At 35.3% G+C, this 16,533-nt stretch overlaps 1 protein-coding gene across 1 annotated transcript in view; it reads left to right on the top strand.

Moving 5' to 3' along the window:
* The window catches only part of LOC129226267 (protein O-mannosyl-transferase TMTC2-like), a 103,241-nt gene that overhangs the window by 62,387 nt on the left and 24,321 nt on the right, over nt 1-16,533 (top strand). Inside the window, exons 6-8 of the mRNA XM_054860867.1 lie at nt 915-1,000; nt 4,589-4,650; nt 7,841-7,963. Of these exons, the coding sequence (XP_054716842.1) occupies nt 915-1,000; nt 4,589-4,650; nt 7,841-7,963 (271 nt within the window). The remainder of the gene's footprint in view (nt 1-914; nt 1,001-4,588; nt 4,651-7,840; nt 7,964-16,533) is intronic.

Raw genomic sequence — 16,533 nt, 5'->3', positions numbered from 1 at the left:
TTAAAAAAAAAAATTTGTATGGTGGTGTGGAGGGAGGGGAGAAAAGAAGAAGAGGTCTGAATGAAAGATGATTTGTATAACAAGGCCAAGTGATAGTGCAGGAGGAATCGAAGGAAGAGTTTTGATTAGATTGTCTTAGTTTCTTTATTTTTTGGAGATAATTTAAAATTTTGGTGGAGGATTTGTCCCCACGGTCCCTGCCCTGTCTACGGCCCTGGCTCTAGTGCTCTGTGGTGGCAAGTCAAGCCTAAAAAGTAGCTAGGATGGCTTGAAAGTTGAAAAAGTATTTGGGTGTTGATTGGATATGGGGACAGTGTTTGCATATGGAGTTGGATCTGTCTTGTCTGGAAAAAACTTCATGCCTTTGAAATGGCCAGTGTGGAGTCTTACTATGATGGATGTGAGGTCCCTAGGACAGTTAAGATCTTGAATAGGAGGTTTCTTGGAACGTTGCGTACAAATGTTTGTTGCCTCAAAGTAAAACATTGAAAATTATTGTCCTTTTCCACTAGATTTTGTGTTACTCTTTATTACCTCTACACTGGTAATATTTGAGCAGTAACGTTACGTAGATTTCTTTGCACTCTATTTTCTTGTACTCTGTGCTAGTTAATTATTAACTATAACTCGATGCCCTTAGATGTCAGAACACTTTATTACAAAAAAGGCGGCGGTAAGAGACCCGATACACGAGTTAGAAAGAGTTCAGGTTTGTCTGTATCTGCTCCCGACATTCGAGTACGTTTAAATATCCATATTGTTAGAGCTGTTTCGACAGTCCAGCGCAAAGGGTTGCCTATTGCATCTTTCAAAATGACTTGCTGTATTGTTGTAATTTCCTGCACTGTCCTGCAGCAATGTACGATGTGATGATTAGCTAACTAATTTTCCTTATCTTTTCCCTTTTGTTAAAGGGGAATTTTGCAGCAAGAGCAGGGAAGGTATGAAGAATCTTTGAGCAGCTACAAACTCGCCATCCAGTTCCGTCCGAGACTAGCCAGTAAGTATATACATACTTTCTTCTTCATACACAAAATATGTATAAGATCACAAAATATTCCAAAATTAACATATAGAAATCTAATGAAGGAAATGTACATAGTAAATGACTAAGTTGTACACAGGATGCCATAAACAACTTTAGACGAAATTTCAAATTGAGTCAGACATGCAAAAGCTCATCGTTTCTGACACGGCTTGCAGCATAGAAGCTCCAATTGCTGTACTTTTTTTCAATTAATTTACATAAATTTCTACATATTAGACGGAGTTTAAACAGCTGCGGAGTCGGAGTCGGAGGCAGTCATTTTCCCCCAAAAGTCCGCACCTCTGCCAGTGCTTGCGAAGTCAGAGTCGGAATCGGAGTTGGATAGATTTTGGAGCAAAGGAGCCGGAGTCGAAGGCTCTAAAACTCCCGGAGTCAGAGTCGGAGCCGTTAATTTATCATCTGGCTCTGCAGACGTGGTTCAAACTACTTACGCATTAAAATGAGATTTGAATACTTTTGGGCTTGCTCACTTCTTTTGTTAGAAATTAATCCCTGCTTTATGCTATGAAACATACGTTCGCATACAGCTACCGGTCAGCCGGTGACTAACTGTAACGTAACGTTCTGATAGAGCTACCGGTTAACTGGTTGTTGCCGATGTCGTTCTAATAGTTTCACTGGTCGACCGCAATTTAAGCTGGTTGATTGGTTGGTTGAACCACTTGACATTTTTGAGCAATAATAAGCATTTTTCACCTGCGCGTTATTCGTCTGCGCAAGGAACCGAGGATCAACCGAAAACGTTCGATGAGGCATCAGTTGGTGAACAATCGGTGAATAACCGCTGGCGTTATTGACTGTCATGTGATCAACCGACCGGTAGCGCTATGTGAACGAAACCACTGTAGTAAACTCTTCAGGAAGCTATCTTTAGAGAAGGCAACAGATTGTTGGCAACAAGTAATGCGCAGAAGAGAGATTGCCCACGAACACCCCTCCCCCACACAGCGTGACATCATTTGTCAACAATCCCAGAGCTAACTTTCAAAATCTTTGAAAGTATTTCCAAATGAAGCATGTGCCTTATTACCTCGGTGAACTCACTACGGTCTTATGAGAAACAAAATTCATATTAAAAAAGCTCAGGAGATCTTCAATCTCATATTCGTCTGGAGAACGTGGATTATACTGTCTGTCCTTCAAAAATATGTGCATCACTGTCATTTCTCCGTTTGTAATATAATGACCAGAACGCAGCCATTGGCTCACGGCAATAAGAAAACTGGATTTATTCAAAACTAGGAAGGGAAAAAAAAAGCTTCTGGTAGCTTTCTTTCCATATGCAAAATCATTCCAAAGCGTTCTGCGCTTAAATATACGAAATATCCAATTTCAAGAACTTTTTCTTCTTCGCTCGGCATCTCTTCTTCCCCCTCATAAAATTCTCTGCAGCTGTGAAGTCCCATTCTTTATGCCCCATAAAACACCCTGGGTATACGCACCGGGCCGCCATCATTACGGCGCGTGAAGATGTTTTTACGGCGGCTACTCGTGTTCCGCAAAGATCGTAAAAATACTCCGCGCTTCCGCCATGCCATTTTTTTTTCTTTCATATCTTCGGCCGATATTGTTATCGTTTGTTTATTTCATTAAAAATTCATATTTTATTGCCCGGTTCCGAAAATAAATCTTTTCAGAGCTGAATGACGCAGGTAAGGGAGGCGAAGAAATTTGAGCTGTATTTGGGTTAGCAAATAAGTTCCTTTTCGTCTGGCGCCTGTAGATCACATTCGGCTCCGGATTTTTTGCGAAGAGAAATGTTCTAAGAGTTTCAGAAATTCGGTCGGCCATTTTTGCATTAATAAAAGCGCCTACAATTGCTTGATTTGGCTGTGTCTTTTGGTTTAAGAAACTCAATAGACATCTGACGTTCACTGCAGAAAAAAAAAGGGCAAGTGGAAAACTAAACCAATTTAGTGGCCAGGGCCTCCATCTTTCAATTTATTAAAATGAAAGATGTTACGGGGCTGAAGTTTAGCACTGAAAACAGGACAAGGGGTCATTGTTTTAAGCTATTCAAATCTCAGGCAAACATGGATATTAGGAAAAATTATTATTTTAGCAGGGTAGTGGAACCTTGGAACAGCTTACCAGAAGAGGTGGCAATGAGCAAGGGAGTAGACAGTTTTAAGAGGGCCATTGATCTTCACTGGGGATTGTAAACTGACTAGGACCAGTCTAGCTGGGCCCAGAGCCTGTTGCTGGTCGTCACTTTTGTATTTGTACTTATATTTGTATAAGTACCTGCTCTGACAGCTGCCTATACGCAGTAAAGCAGGTAGTGCTTTCAATTCCCACCAGTGCCTTGTGTTGTAAATTCTATTCCGACTCGTGATACCTGGGTGAAGTTTTCTAGTTGCTCCATAAATGAGTATTTTGTACTGTTCCTGTTTAACCAAACAAAACTGCCCAGCACATTCAATCATTTGGAACTCAACCAAAAGTACAAGTGCAAAAATGCAAGAGTTATTCTACACTATAAAAAAGCTGTGCAAACTTTAACAATCTGAACTAAGATATTTTACATCTTTATTTAAGAGTATTTGCTGCTTGTTGCAATCCCGTTTCGTTGGACAGAGCCTAACAGGATAATATTTGAATTGGAAATGAATATTGAACGTTTGAGCTGAAAATGAATTTGACATAAAATTTGTATGGAAGAATGTATTTTTTTTAGCAATGACGAATTGCTTATTTACCTTAAAGCCACTGCTCGTTTTTGATGTTCTGTATGATTTTTTAAATTATCTTGACGACAAGAGTAAGTCAAGCTCGCTGTTTTTAATATTTATTTAAAGAGAGTCAGAAAAACACCTACATAGATGAACTTCACCTAAATACAAAACTACACCTAAATACAAAATTTCCAGATTACTCATTCCCATCATTTAAGATTGATAAGAAATAAAAATACCATAACGCTGTAAATATAATCTTTATGATAAATGCAAATTGGTCATAATATCGATATCTTTATTACCACATTCTAATAACCTTTTTTTTTTTTTATCGATATGCCTCGTATTACCTAATATAGAAAATCACCAGTCATAACATACACACACAAGCGAAGTTCTTCTCCATTTCTAATCCATTTCATTTGTAGAAACAAGAAGACCAAGGAGTAAGGTCCTGTCACGGTTTGCGAAAAACATTACTTGAGAATTCAAGACTTCAAAATTCAAATGAATTCCGGGGGGCTAGATGCTGGATGTTCGTTATTCTTTTCCTTTTATTTCATATTGTATTACTTTATGTGCGCAGGAGTTCTGTACTCAAAATGTAACACGAATAAACATAAAAACCTGAAATAGAAAACGACAACGGCATTCTATAGTCAGCTACATAACTAATAGCAGTGGTTCAATTCAAATTACATTAGTTCGACGAAAGATATCTCATTCAAACTTCATGCATATTGTGAAATTAATACCAGTATTAGCAAAGATAAAATACAAAGCATTTTATTGAGAGTTTATACTTATTACACAACTTCGGAAATACTTTCTTAAAATAAAAGTTTTATTTTGTTTACTTTAGTGGCACACCTGAACTTAGGCTTGGTGCTGGGCATTCTGGGAAGAAAAGAAGAAGCAGCGGAGGTAAGTTGGCTACCCTACATGTTTAAAGTAAATAAAAATGTATGTGTATACAGTCGATTCTCGATAACTCGAAGTTTATAACTCGAATATTTTTTTATCCGGTTCCAAATTCTTGAGACTGTTGTGGAAACTTCCCATAACTCGAACTACCAATAACTCGAGCGTTTTAGCTGGTCTCTTGGGACTTTGAGATATCGAGAGTTGACTGTTTATCTATATGTATGGGGGGGGGAGGTTTCTACGTTTAATGTTCTTTTTTACCCAATTTTCCCGTAAAAGTCTTTTAAAGCGAGATGGACAGAAGAAAAAAAAGCTTATTGCATTGTGAAAATTCCATTACAAAAAGATAAGGAATAATTTTATAAATATACAAAAACTAGCTGTACCCGACGCGCGTTGCAACGCCAACAAAAAAATACATCATTATACTGATTTTCATGACAATCGGTTGAACGGGGCAGAAGTGGCTACTCTGCAGTGCCACCTGGTGGCGAGTGGCTTCAATGAGCATATTATGCACCTTCTCCGTGGAAAAATACATATATATAGCAATTTTCATAATAATCGGTCCAGGTATCAAGTGAAGCCGTGACTCTACTCAAATTTTGTACTCACGCAGTTTGCAAGATCAATCAATCGCTAAAAATATCAAATAGAAAAAGTTTTAAATCCCCCCGTTGTATGAAAAGCCATAAAACAATAAAGAAAGAATTTATTTGTTCAAACTCAAGAAAAATGGCAACAGCTAACTTCTTATCAATGAGATCTTTCACGCGAATTAATTTCTGCAGCCGATCATTTTATTCGTATTTATCCAATGGATTGTGACTTAAATTGGAATAAAAAAGGAACTATCGATCGGATTTTTTTCGAACTGTTCTATAAACATTCCCAGTACCAAAAATAACAAACGGTGAAAGTTTCAGCCAAATCTGCCGGGTAGTTTTTGAGTTTATGGATGACATACAGACAAACATTCATTTTTATATATATGGTATATACAAAAATTAAAAAAAATTATATTAGGGTTATGGGAAGGGGATTGCATATGTCTGTCCGTGTGTCTATGCTCTACTCCCTTCCAATAATAGAGATGAGTCCAATTTGGGTAAACTATTTTTAGTTCATAAAAATTTAACGTAGGTTTGCACGAAGAAATGTGATCATCTAACGTGTGAATTTGCTTCGATCAAATTTTACCGGAAAAGACTTTTTGTATAAAACATGTGTGGTGAAATAACATACATATTTCTATTATCTTATCCTGCAGGAGGGGGGGGGGGGCTCTGAGAAAGTCAAAAATGTTTGACACTGGCACTTACGGGAACATTTATTATTATTTTAATCCAGTGGCGCACACAGGAATTTTGCAAGGGGTGGGTCCAAGAACGAAAGCCTCATTCTCATAAAATACCAGAATACGCCGTCAAACATAGACTTGATTTTATCGTTTCTCGAGAACGAAAAACAGTAAAAAAAAAAAACTATTGAATAAATAATTAGCATTAGTTAATGAACTATACTTAAATACATTACCAGAAAGCAAAATAGTATACGCATTAACTTTTCTCATAACTAAAAAAATGGATTCAGCAAAGCAAATTCATCGTTGTGGACGCACCATAGGATTAAAGAAGTTCATAAAATATCACTTAATGCAATCTGTTATTACAAAACTAAAAACTTGGTTATTACAGTGTATTCATTTATAATCACCATTCTGCTTGTCATAGGCAATTTGTTATAGGAAAAGTGCTCGATAATCTTTTAAATCTTTTAACATGAGGATTTTATTTTTTCACTTATTAGAACTGAAATTATTGTTACCTTTCGTTTGAAATTATTTTAGGCACAAAATACATAGAATCATAATCAATCGGGGAAAAAAGCAAGACCTATGGGAGGGGTCCGGACCCCCTGGACCCCTCCCTTGTGTGCGCCACTGTTTTAATCCAAAAAACAAATAGCAATAAAAATATTTTTTAAACACCGAAAACTCGAGAGATGGAGAATATATTCAGTGGTGTCGCAACTGGGGGGTGGAGAGGGCGGTCTGCCCCGGGTGTCAAGCGTCTGAGAGGTGACATCCAAAGTGAAATTGCAAGTTTTTGAAAAATATAAATACCACGACAAACCTCTCCTCCCCCAAACATTATCGAAGCTCAATGAAATGCATTTTTAAGACTATAAATTTGAGAATTTTCCGAGGGAGAAACCCACAGAATCTCCTTTTTCAGCCTCCCCCCCCCCCATCGAGTCATTTTTTCTCTTAGCACTAGAATCATATTGTCAGTACTTAGAACTAGCAGAGACTTAGTCTTTTGTGCATTAGCTAACTTAAAATTTTGTTCTAAAAGTATGTAGCTATTTTTGACAATGTATGAATTTCATGTTTATGAAGAACTAAACTATTTTTTTTTCTTTTTTTACGCGCACGCGTTTGGGGAAGGGGGAGGGGTGACACCACAAATTACCCTGAGTGTCTCCCATGCTAGGTACGCCACTGAATATACTTTTAATATAATTTATAAAAATCGATGTGCATTTCTCCATAGATTTAACATTGACGAATGTGTTTGATTTACTGATAAATTCTGTAAGTTTTACAGTGCTTTACTTTTCAAAACTACTTTTTTGATGCAAATGATTATTAAGACTCTTTCAATGTTATTTTTTTATTACAATTATTATTTTTACTGTAATTTTAAATCTTAATATTTTTATTTATTCATGGATTTATTCATTGATTTATCGGAAAAAATTAAAAAGTAAAATATAATCTGATTGAGAGGGATTGCAATTTCAGTATATTTTAATTGCTCAATTCATTTAATGCCTTTTTAATATATTGAAAAGTTAATTATTTTTATCTTCACATATTTTCGCTTTTCAAACTCAAATTTTACATTACGAATTTTCCTCTGATTCGAATATATAGTTTTAATTTGTAGTATTTGTATTAAAACAACATTAATAAATAGAATGAATTTACCCAAACTTTTTCGAGTAACAGTTTAAGGTAATGAATGTTATACGTAGTTATATTTTTCTATTAAATTTTTGCTTAAAAAAATAATAAATGTTACTAGTGCTGTAATGTTAATTACAATTTCGTCTGCTACCAATGAAGTTCATATGTTGTTTCAATAAATTCAACTAACCTCAATATCCATTTCTTTTTTTTTTCCAGGTGTATCGTCACTGTGCGGAATTGGACAGCAGTGGTTTGAAAGACCCGAAAATGCACGAGACGACAAAAATCTCCGCGCTTTTTAATCTCGGAAGGCTCTACGCAGACGATGGATCCTACAAAGTAAGTGCACCATTAAAAACAATGAAAATAGCTGAAACTAATAACCATTTAACCTAATAGAAAATGGGCACAAATTGCTTGGAGATTTTTTGCCTTTCAGAAATGTTTCTCTAAATTAACCGAATAATTCAATTTAACGTTAAAACGTAACCCTTATAAAATTATTTAATCGTATGAGAATTAGTTAATAAAAAATATAAATTGTATTTTTTAAATGGTAAAATTTGATTAAACGTTAATAATGGGATCGTTTCCAAAATTTTAAAAGTCTTTTTTTCTGAAAAAGCATGCTTAAAAACATAGGATCTGACCATTTTTTAAATAATTTGTTTAAGTTTAATGTTTTTAAAAAATTACTTAAATCGGCGTGCGCTTTCAATGTTTATGCTTCTGTCCGAGGACATCATAAATGATGAAATGCCATTCTGTGTTGCCATTCACAGAGCAAAATATTTAATTCGCATCTTTACTCACGTGTATTGCAACGATAGGGTTGATAGCAAGCGTAGAGCGTAATTTTAATTCGCTTCTTGATTATCATAACGTGGAATCGCGATACAAAGATACGCCAAAAAGCATCATTTGTGACGTCATCTAGACCACGCCTTGTTTGAAAAATCGGCCATTTTAAAAAATTGATTAAAAAATAACTGTTAGAAAAAATAAAAGTATTTTCTGGGTCCTTTTTTTTTTTTTTTTTTTTTTTTTTGCTTATTCTATCAATTTCAGTGACAAAAAGTACTACTTTTGACTGAAGGAAACGACTCCATTTAGTCAACTTAAATGAGTTATTAATTTAATTTATTTCACTATGCTATATTGATTTAGGAGTAGATCACAAGCTGAGAAAAAAGTTGGGGGAATACGCGCAAAAACAGCCTGCACTATTGTCAATCATAATGATGACATTAACTTTTTGTACCAAAAAAATAAACTTTTACGTTTAAAAAATTTACCTAGCTACTGGCTTTATTGAAAACAATGATTTAGTTTTATCACTTTTTTTCTACTATAGAACATAATCAAAGTATTCGATTATTTGAGATCATGCGAGAACAAGATATAAGATATGAAAAAATTGAAAGGGTCCCAATGAGAAATGTTAAGGATGAAGAACAACGTTGGAAACACAAATGCCTATAAAAACGCAGACACCTGTTTCAATTTTATAAATAACCATTACAAGAGCTTTCTCGCTTCTTTTTCTTTTACTTTCTACTCTTTTCTTTCCTTTTAAAATCTTTTGAAGCATAAATTCATATTCTTTGCAATAAAAAAGGGATTCCTTGTCCCATTTTTAGAAGCTACTTGTGTTTCAAAAGTTGCTTTTAATTTATTTAAGATACTTTTGAATTATTTCATTATTGAATGATATCAGGATCGAGTGATTCTTTCGAATGACCGGTAGTAACTCCAAAACCCAAATGGATTTGGGACATTTGATAACGGATCATTCGAAAGAATCACCCAGCAACAAGTCATTCGAAAGAAACTCTTGATTCCCGAATCATTCGAAGGAATCACTCGATAATCGATTACTCGAAAGAATTATTCGAAATCAAAATGGTCATTCGATTATGAAATTAATCTTTTAAAATTATCATTCTAGATCAAATGCAAATTTGATTATTAGAATCTTTCGATAATATTCCCTCACACTGTCATATCCGTGATCGGTATTAGCTCCAATACCCGAGTGGATTTGGGACATTTGATGACGGATCATTCGTAAGAACAACCCAGCAACCAGTCATTCGAAAGAACATCTTGATTCGCGAATCATTCGAAGGAATCACTCGATAATCGGTTACTCAAAAGAATTATTCGAAATCAAAATAATCATTTGATTATGAAATTAATCTTTTAAAATTATCATTCTAGAGCAAATGCAAATTTGATTATTAGAATCTTTCGATAATATTCCCTCACACTGTCATATCCGTGATCGGTATTAGCTCCAATACCCGAGTGGATTTGGGACATTTGATGACGGATCATTCGTAAGAACCACCCAGCAACCAGTCATTCGAAAGAACCTCTTGATTCGCGAATCATTCGAAGGAATCACTCGATAATCGGTTACTCAAAAGAATTATTCGAAATCAAAATGGTCATTCGATTATGAAATTAATCTTTTAAAATTATCATTCTAGATCAAATGCAAATTTGATTATTAGAATCTTTCGATAATATTCCCTCACACTGTCATATCCGTGATCGGTATTAGCTCCAATACCCGAGTGGATTTGGGACATTTGATGACGGATCATTCGTAAGAACCACCCAGCAACCAGTCATTCGAAAGAACCTCTTGATTCGCGAATCATTCGAAGGAATCACTCGATAATCGGTTACTCAAAAGAATTATTCGAAATCAAAATAATCATTTGATTATGAAATTAATCTTTTAAAATTATCATTCTAGATCAAATGCAAATTTGATTATTAGAATCTTTCGATAATATTCCCTCACACTGTCATATCCGTGATCGGTATTAGCTCCAATCCCCGAGTGGATTTGGGACATTTGATGACGGATCATTCGTAAGAACCACCCAGCAACCAGTCATTCGAAATAACCTCTTGATTCGCGAATCATTCGAAGGAATCACTCGATAATCGGTTACTCAAAAGAATTATTCGAAATCAAAATGGTCATTCGATTATGAAATTAATCTTTTAAAATTATCATTCTAGATCAAATGCAAATTTGATTATTAGAATCTTTCGATAATATTCCCTCACACTGTCATATCCGTGATCGGTATTAGCTCCAATCCCCGAGTGGATTTGGGACATTTGATAACGGATCATTCGAAAGAATCACCCAGCAACAAGTCATTCGAAAGAACCTCTTGATTCCCGAATCATTCGAAGGAATCACTCGATAATCGGTTACTCAAAAGAATTATTCGAAATCAAAATGGTCATTCGATTATGAAATTAATCTTTTAAAATTATCATTCTAGATCAAATGCAAGTTTGATTATTAGAATCTTTCGATAATATTCCCTCACACTGTCATATCCGTGATCGGTATTAGCTCCAATACCCGAGTGGATTTGGGACATTTGATGACGGATCATTCGTAAGAACAACCCAGCAACCAGTCATTCGAAAGAACCTCTTGATTCGCGAATCATTCGAAGGAATCACTCGATAATCGGTTACTCAAAAGAATTATTCGAAATCAAAATAATCATTTGATTATGAAATTAATCTTTTAAAATTATCATTCTAGAGCAAATGCAAATTTGATTATTAGAATCTTTCGATAATATTCCCTCACACTGTCATATCCGTGATCGGTATTAGCTCCAATACCCGAGTGGATTTGGGACATTTGATGACGGATCATTCGTAAGAACCACCCAGCAACCAGTCATTCGAAAGAACCTCTTGATTCGCGAATCATTCGAAGGAATCACTCGATAATCGGTTACTCAAAAGAATTATTCGAAATCAAAATGGTCATTCGATTATGAAATTAATCTTTTAAAATTATCATTCTAGATCAAATGCAAATTTGATTATTAGAATCTTTCGATAATATTCCCTCACACTGTCATATCCGTGATCGGTATTAGCTCCAATACCCGAGTGGATTTGGGACATTTGATGACGGATCATTCGTAAGAACCACCCAGCAACCAGTCATTCGAAAGAACCTCTTGATTCGCGAATCATTCGAAGGAATCACTCGATAATCGGTTACTCAAAAGAATTATTCGAAATCAAAATAATCATTTGATTATGAAATTAATCTTTTAAAATTATCATTCTAGATCAAATGCAAATTTGATTATTAGAATCTTTCGATAATATTCCCTCACACTGTCATATCCGTGATCGGTATTAGCTCCAATCCCCGAGTGGATTTGGGACATTTGATGACGGATCATTCGTAAGAACCACCCAGCAACCAGTCATTCGAAATAACCTCTTGATTCGCGAATCATTCGAAGGAATCACTCGATAATCGGTTACTCAAAAGAATTATTCGAAATCAAAATGGTCATTCGATTATGAAATTAATCTTTTAAAATTATCATTCTAGATCAAATGCAAATTTGATTATTAGAATCTTTCGATAATATTCCCTCACACTGTCATATCCGTGATCGGTATTAGCTCCAATCCCCGAGTGGATTTGGGACATTTGATGACGGATCATTCGTAAGAACCACCCAGCAACCAGTCATTCGAAAGAACCTCTTGATTCGCGAATCATTCGAAGGAATCACTCGATAATCGGTTACTCAAAAGAATTATTCGAAATCAAAATGGTCATTCGATTATGAAATTAATCTTTTAAAATTATCATTCTAGATCAAATGCAAGTTTGATTATTAGAATCTTTCGATAATATTCCCTCACACTGTCATATCCGTGATCGGTATTAGCTCCAATACCCGAGTGGATTTGGGACATTTGATGACGGATCATTCGTAAGAACCACCCAGCAACCAGTCATTCGAAAGAACCTCTTGATTCGCGAATCATTCGAAGGAATCACTCGATAATCGGTTACTCAAAAGAATTATTCGAAATCAAAATGGTCATTCGATTATGAAATTAATCTTTTAAAATTATCATTCTAGATCAAATGCAAATTTGATTATTAGAATCTTTGGATAATATTTTCTCACACTGTCATATCCGTGATCGGTATTAGCTCCAATACCCGAGTGGATTTGGGACATTTGATGACGGATCATTCGTAAGAACCACCCAGCAACCAGTCATTCGAAAGAACCTCTTGATTCGCGAATCATTCGAAGGAATCACTCGATAATCGGTTACTCAAAAGAATTATTCGAAATCAAAATGGTCATTCGATTATGAAATTAATCTTTTAAAATTATCATTCTAGATCAAATGCAAATTTGATTATTAGAATCTTTCGATAATATTCCCTCACACTGTCATATCCGTGATCGGTATTAGCTCCAATACCCGAGTGGATTTGGGACATTTGATGACGGATCATTCGTAAGAACCACCCAGCAACCAGTCATTCGAAAGAACCTCTTGATTCGCGAATCATTCGAAGGAATCACTCGATAATCGGTTACTCAAAAGAATTATTCGAAATCAAAATGGTCATTCGATTATGAAATTAATCTTTTAAAATTATCATTCTAGATCAAATGCAAATTTGATTATTAGAATCTTTCGATAATATTCCCTCACACTGTCATATCCGTGATCGGTATTAGCTCCAATACCCGAGTGGATTTGGGACATTTGATGACGGATCATTCGTAAGAACAACCCAGCAACCAGTCATTCGAAAGAACCTCTTGATTCGCGAATCATTCGAAGGAATCACTCGATAATCGGTTACTCAAAAGACTTATTCGAAATCAAAATGGTCATTCGATTATGAAATTAATCTTTTAAAATTATCATTCTAGATCAAATGCAAATTTGATTATTAGAATCTTTCGATAATATTCCCTCACACTGTCATATCCGTGATCGGTATTAGCTCCAATACCCGAGTGGATTTGGGACATTTGATGACGGATCATTCGTAAGAACAACCCAGCAACCAGTCATTCGAAAGAACCTCTTGATTCGCGAATCATTCGAAGGAATCACTCGATAATCGGTTACTCAAAAGAATTATTCGAAATCAAAATGGTCATTCGATTATGAAATTAATCTTTTAAAATTATCATTCTAGATCAAATGCAAATTTGATTATTAGAATCTTTCGATAATATTCCCTCACACTGTCATATCCGTGATCGGTATTAGCTCCAATACCCGAGTGGATTTGGGACATTTGATGACGGATCATTCGTAAGAACCACCCAGCAACCAGTCATTCGAAAGAACCTCTTGATTCGCGAATCATTCGAAGGAATCACTCGATAATCGGTTACTCAAAAGAATTATTCGAAATCAAAATGGTCATTCGATTATGAAATTAATCTTTTAAAATTATCATTCTAGATCAAATGCAAATTTGATTATTAGAATCTTTCGATAATATTCCCTCACACTGTCATATCCGTGATCGGTATTAGCTCCAATACCCGAGTGGATTTGGGACTCATTTGATAACGGATCATTCGAAAGAATCACCCAGCAACAAGTCATTCGAAAGAAACTCTTGATTCCCGAATCATTCGAAGGAATCACTCGATAATCGATTACTCGAAAGAATTATTCGAAATCAAAATGGTCATTCGATTATGAAATTAATCTTTTAAAATTATCATTCTAGATCAAATGCAAATTTGATTATTAGAATCTTTCGATAATATTCCCTCACACTGTCATATCCGTGATCGGTATTAGCTCCAATACCCGAGTGGATTTGGGACATTTGATGACGGATCATTCGTAAGAACAACCCAGCAACCAGTCATTCGAAAGAACATCTTGATTCGCGAATCATTCGAAGGAATCACTCGATAATCGGTTACTCAAAAGAATTATTCGAAATCAAAATAATCATTTGATTATGAAATTAATCTTTTAAAATTATCATTCTAGAGCAAATGCAAATTTGATTATTAGAATCTTTCGATAATATTCCCTCACACTGTCATATCCGTGATCGGTATTAGCTCCAATACCCGAGTGGATTTGGGACATTTGATGACGGATCATTCGTAAGAACCACCCAGCAACCAGTCATTCGAAAGAACCTCTTGATTCGCGAATCATTCGAAGGAATCACTCGATAATCGGTTACTCAAAAGAATTATTCGAAATCAAAATGGTCATTCGATTATGAAATTAATCTTTTAAAATTATCATTCTAGATCAAATGCAAATTTGATTATTAGAATCTTTCGATAATATTCCCTCACACTGTCATATCCGTGATCGGTATTAGCTCCAATACCCGAGTGGATTTGGGACATTTGATGACGGATCATTCGTAAGAACCACCCAGCAACCAGTCATTCGAAAGAACCTCTTGATTCGCGAATCATTCGAAGGAATCACTCGATAATCGGTTACTCAAAAGAATTATTCGAAATCAAAATAATCATTTGATTATGAAATTAATCTTTTAAAATTATCATTCTAGATCAAATGCAAATTTGATTATTAGAATCTTTCGATAATATTCCCTCACACTGTCATATCCGTGATCGGTATTAGCTCCAATCCCCGAGTGGATTTGGGACATTTGATGACGGATCATTCGTAAGAACCACCCAGCAACCAGTCATTCGAAATAACCTCTTGATTCGCGAATCATTCGAAGGAATCACTAGAATCTTTCGATAATATTCCCTCACACTGTCATATCCGTGATCGGTATTAGCTCCAATCCCCGAGTGGATTTGGGACATTTGATGACGGATCATTCGTAAGAACCACCCAGCAACCAGTCATTCGAAAGAACCTCTTGATTCGCGAATCATTCGAAGGAATCACTCGATAATCGGTTACTCAAAAGAATTATTCGAAATCAAAATGGTCATTCGATTATGAAATTAATCTTTTAAAATTATCATTCTAGATCAAATGCAAATTTGATTATTAGAATCTTTCGATAATATTCCCTCACACTGTCATATCCGTGATCGGTATTAGCTCCAATACCCGAGTGGATTTGGGACATTTGATGACGGATCATTCGTAAGAACCACCCAGCAACCAGTCATTCGAAAGAACCTCTTGATTCGCGAATCATTCGAAGGAATCACTCGATAATCGGTTACTCAAAAGAATTATTCGAAATCAAAATGGTCATTCGATTATGAAATTAATCTTTTAAAATTATCATTCTAGATCAAATGCAAATTTGATTATTAGAATCTTTGGATAATATTTTCTCACACTGTCATATCCGTGATCGGTATTAGCTCCAATACCCGAGTGGATTTGGGACATTTGATGACGGATCATTCGTAAGAACCACCCAGCAACCAGTCATTCGAAAGAACCTCTTGATTCGCGAATCATTCGAAGGAATCACTCGATAATCGGTTACTCAAAAGAATTATTCGAAATCAAAATGGTCATTCGATTATGAAATTAATCTTTTAAAATTATCATTCTAGATCAAATGCAAATTTGATTATTAGAATCTTTCGATAATATTCCCTCACACTGTCATATCCGTGATCGGTATTAGCTCCAATACCCGAGTGGATTTGGGACATTTGATGACGGATCATTCGTAAGAACCACCCAGCAACCAGTCATTCGAAAGAACCTCTTGATTCGCGAATCATTCGAAGGAATCACTCGATAATCGGTTACTCAAAAGAATTATTCGAAATCAAAATGGTCATTCGATTATGAAATTAATCTTTTAAAATTATCATTCTAGATCAAATGCAAATTTGATTATTAGAATCTTTCGATAATATTCCCTCACACTGTCATATCCGTGATCGGTATTAGCTCCAATACCCGAGTGGATTTGGGACATTTGATGACGGATCATTCGTAAGAACAACCCAGCAACCAGTCATTCGAAAGAACCTCTTGATTCGCGAATCATTCGAAGGAATCACTCGATAATCGGTTACTCAAAAGACTTATTCGAAATCAAAATGGTCATTCGATTATGAAATTAATCTTTTAAAATTATC

The sequence above is a fragment of the Uloborus diversus genome, chromosome 7 (assembly GCF_026930045.1).
Source record: "Uloborus diversus isolate 005 chromosome 7, Udiv.v.3.1, whole genome shotgun sequence".
Taxonomy (NCBI): domain Eukaryota; kingdom Metazoa; phylum Arthropoda; class Arachnida; order Araneae; family Uloboridae; genus Uloborus; species Uloborus diversus.
This window is presented reverse-complemented; position numbering and strand designations above follow the sequence as displayed.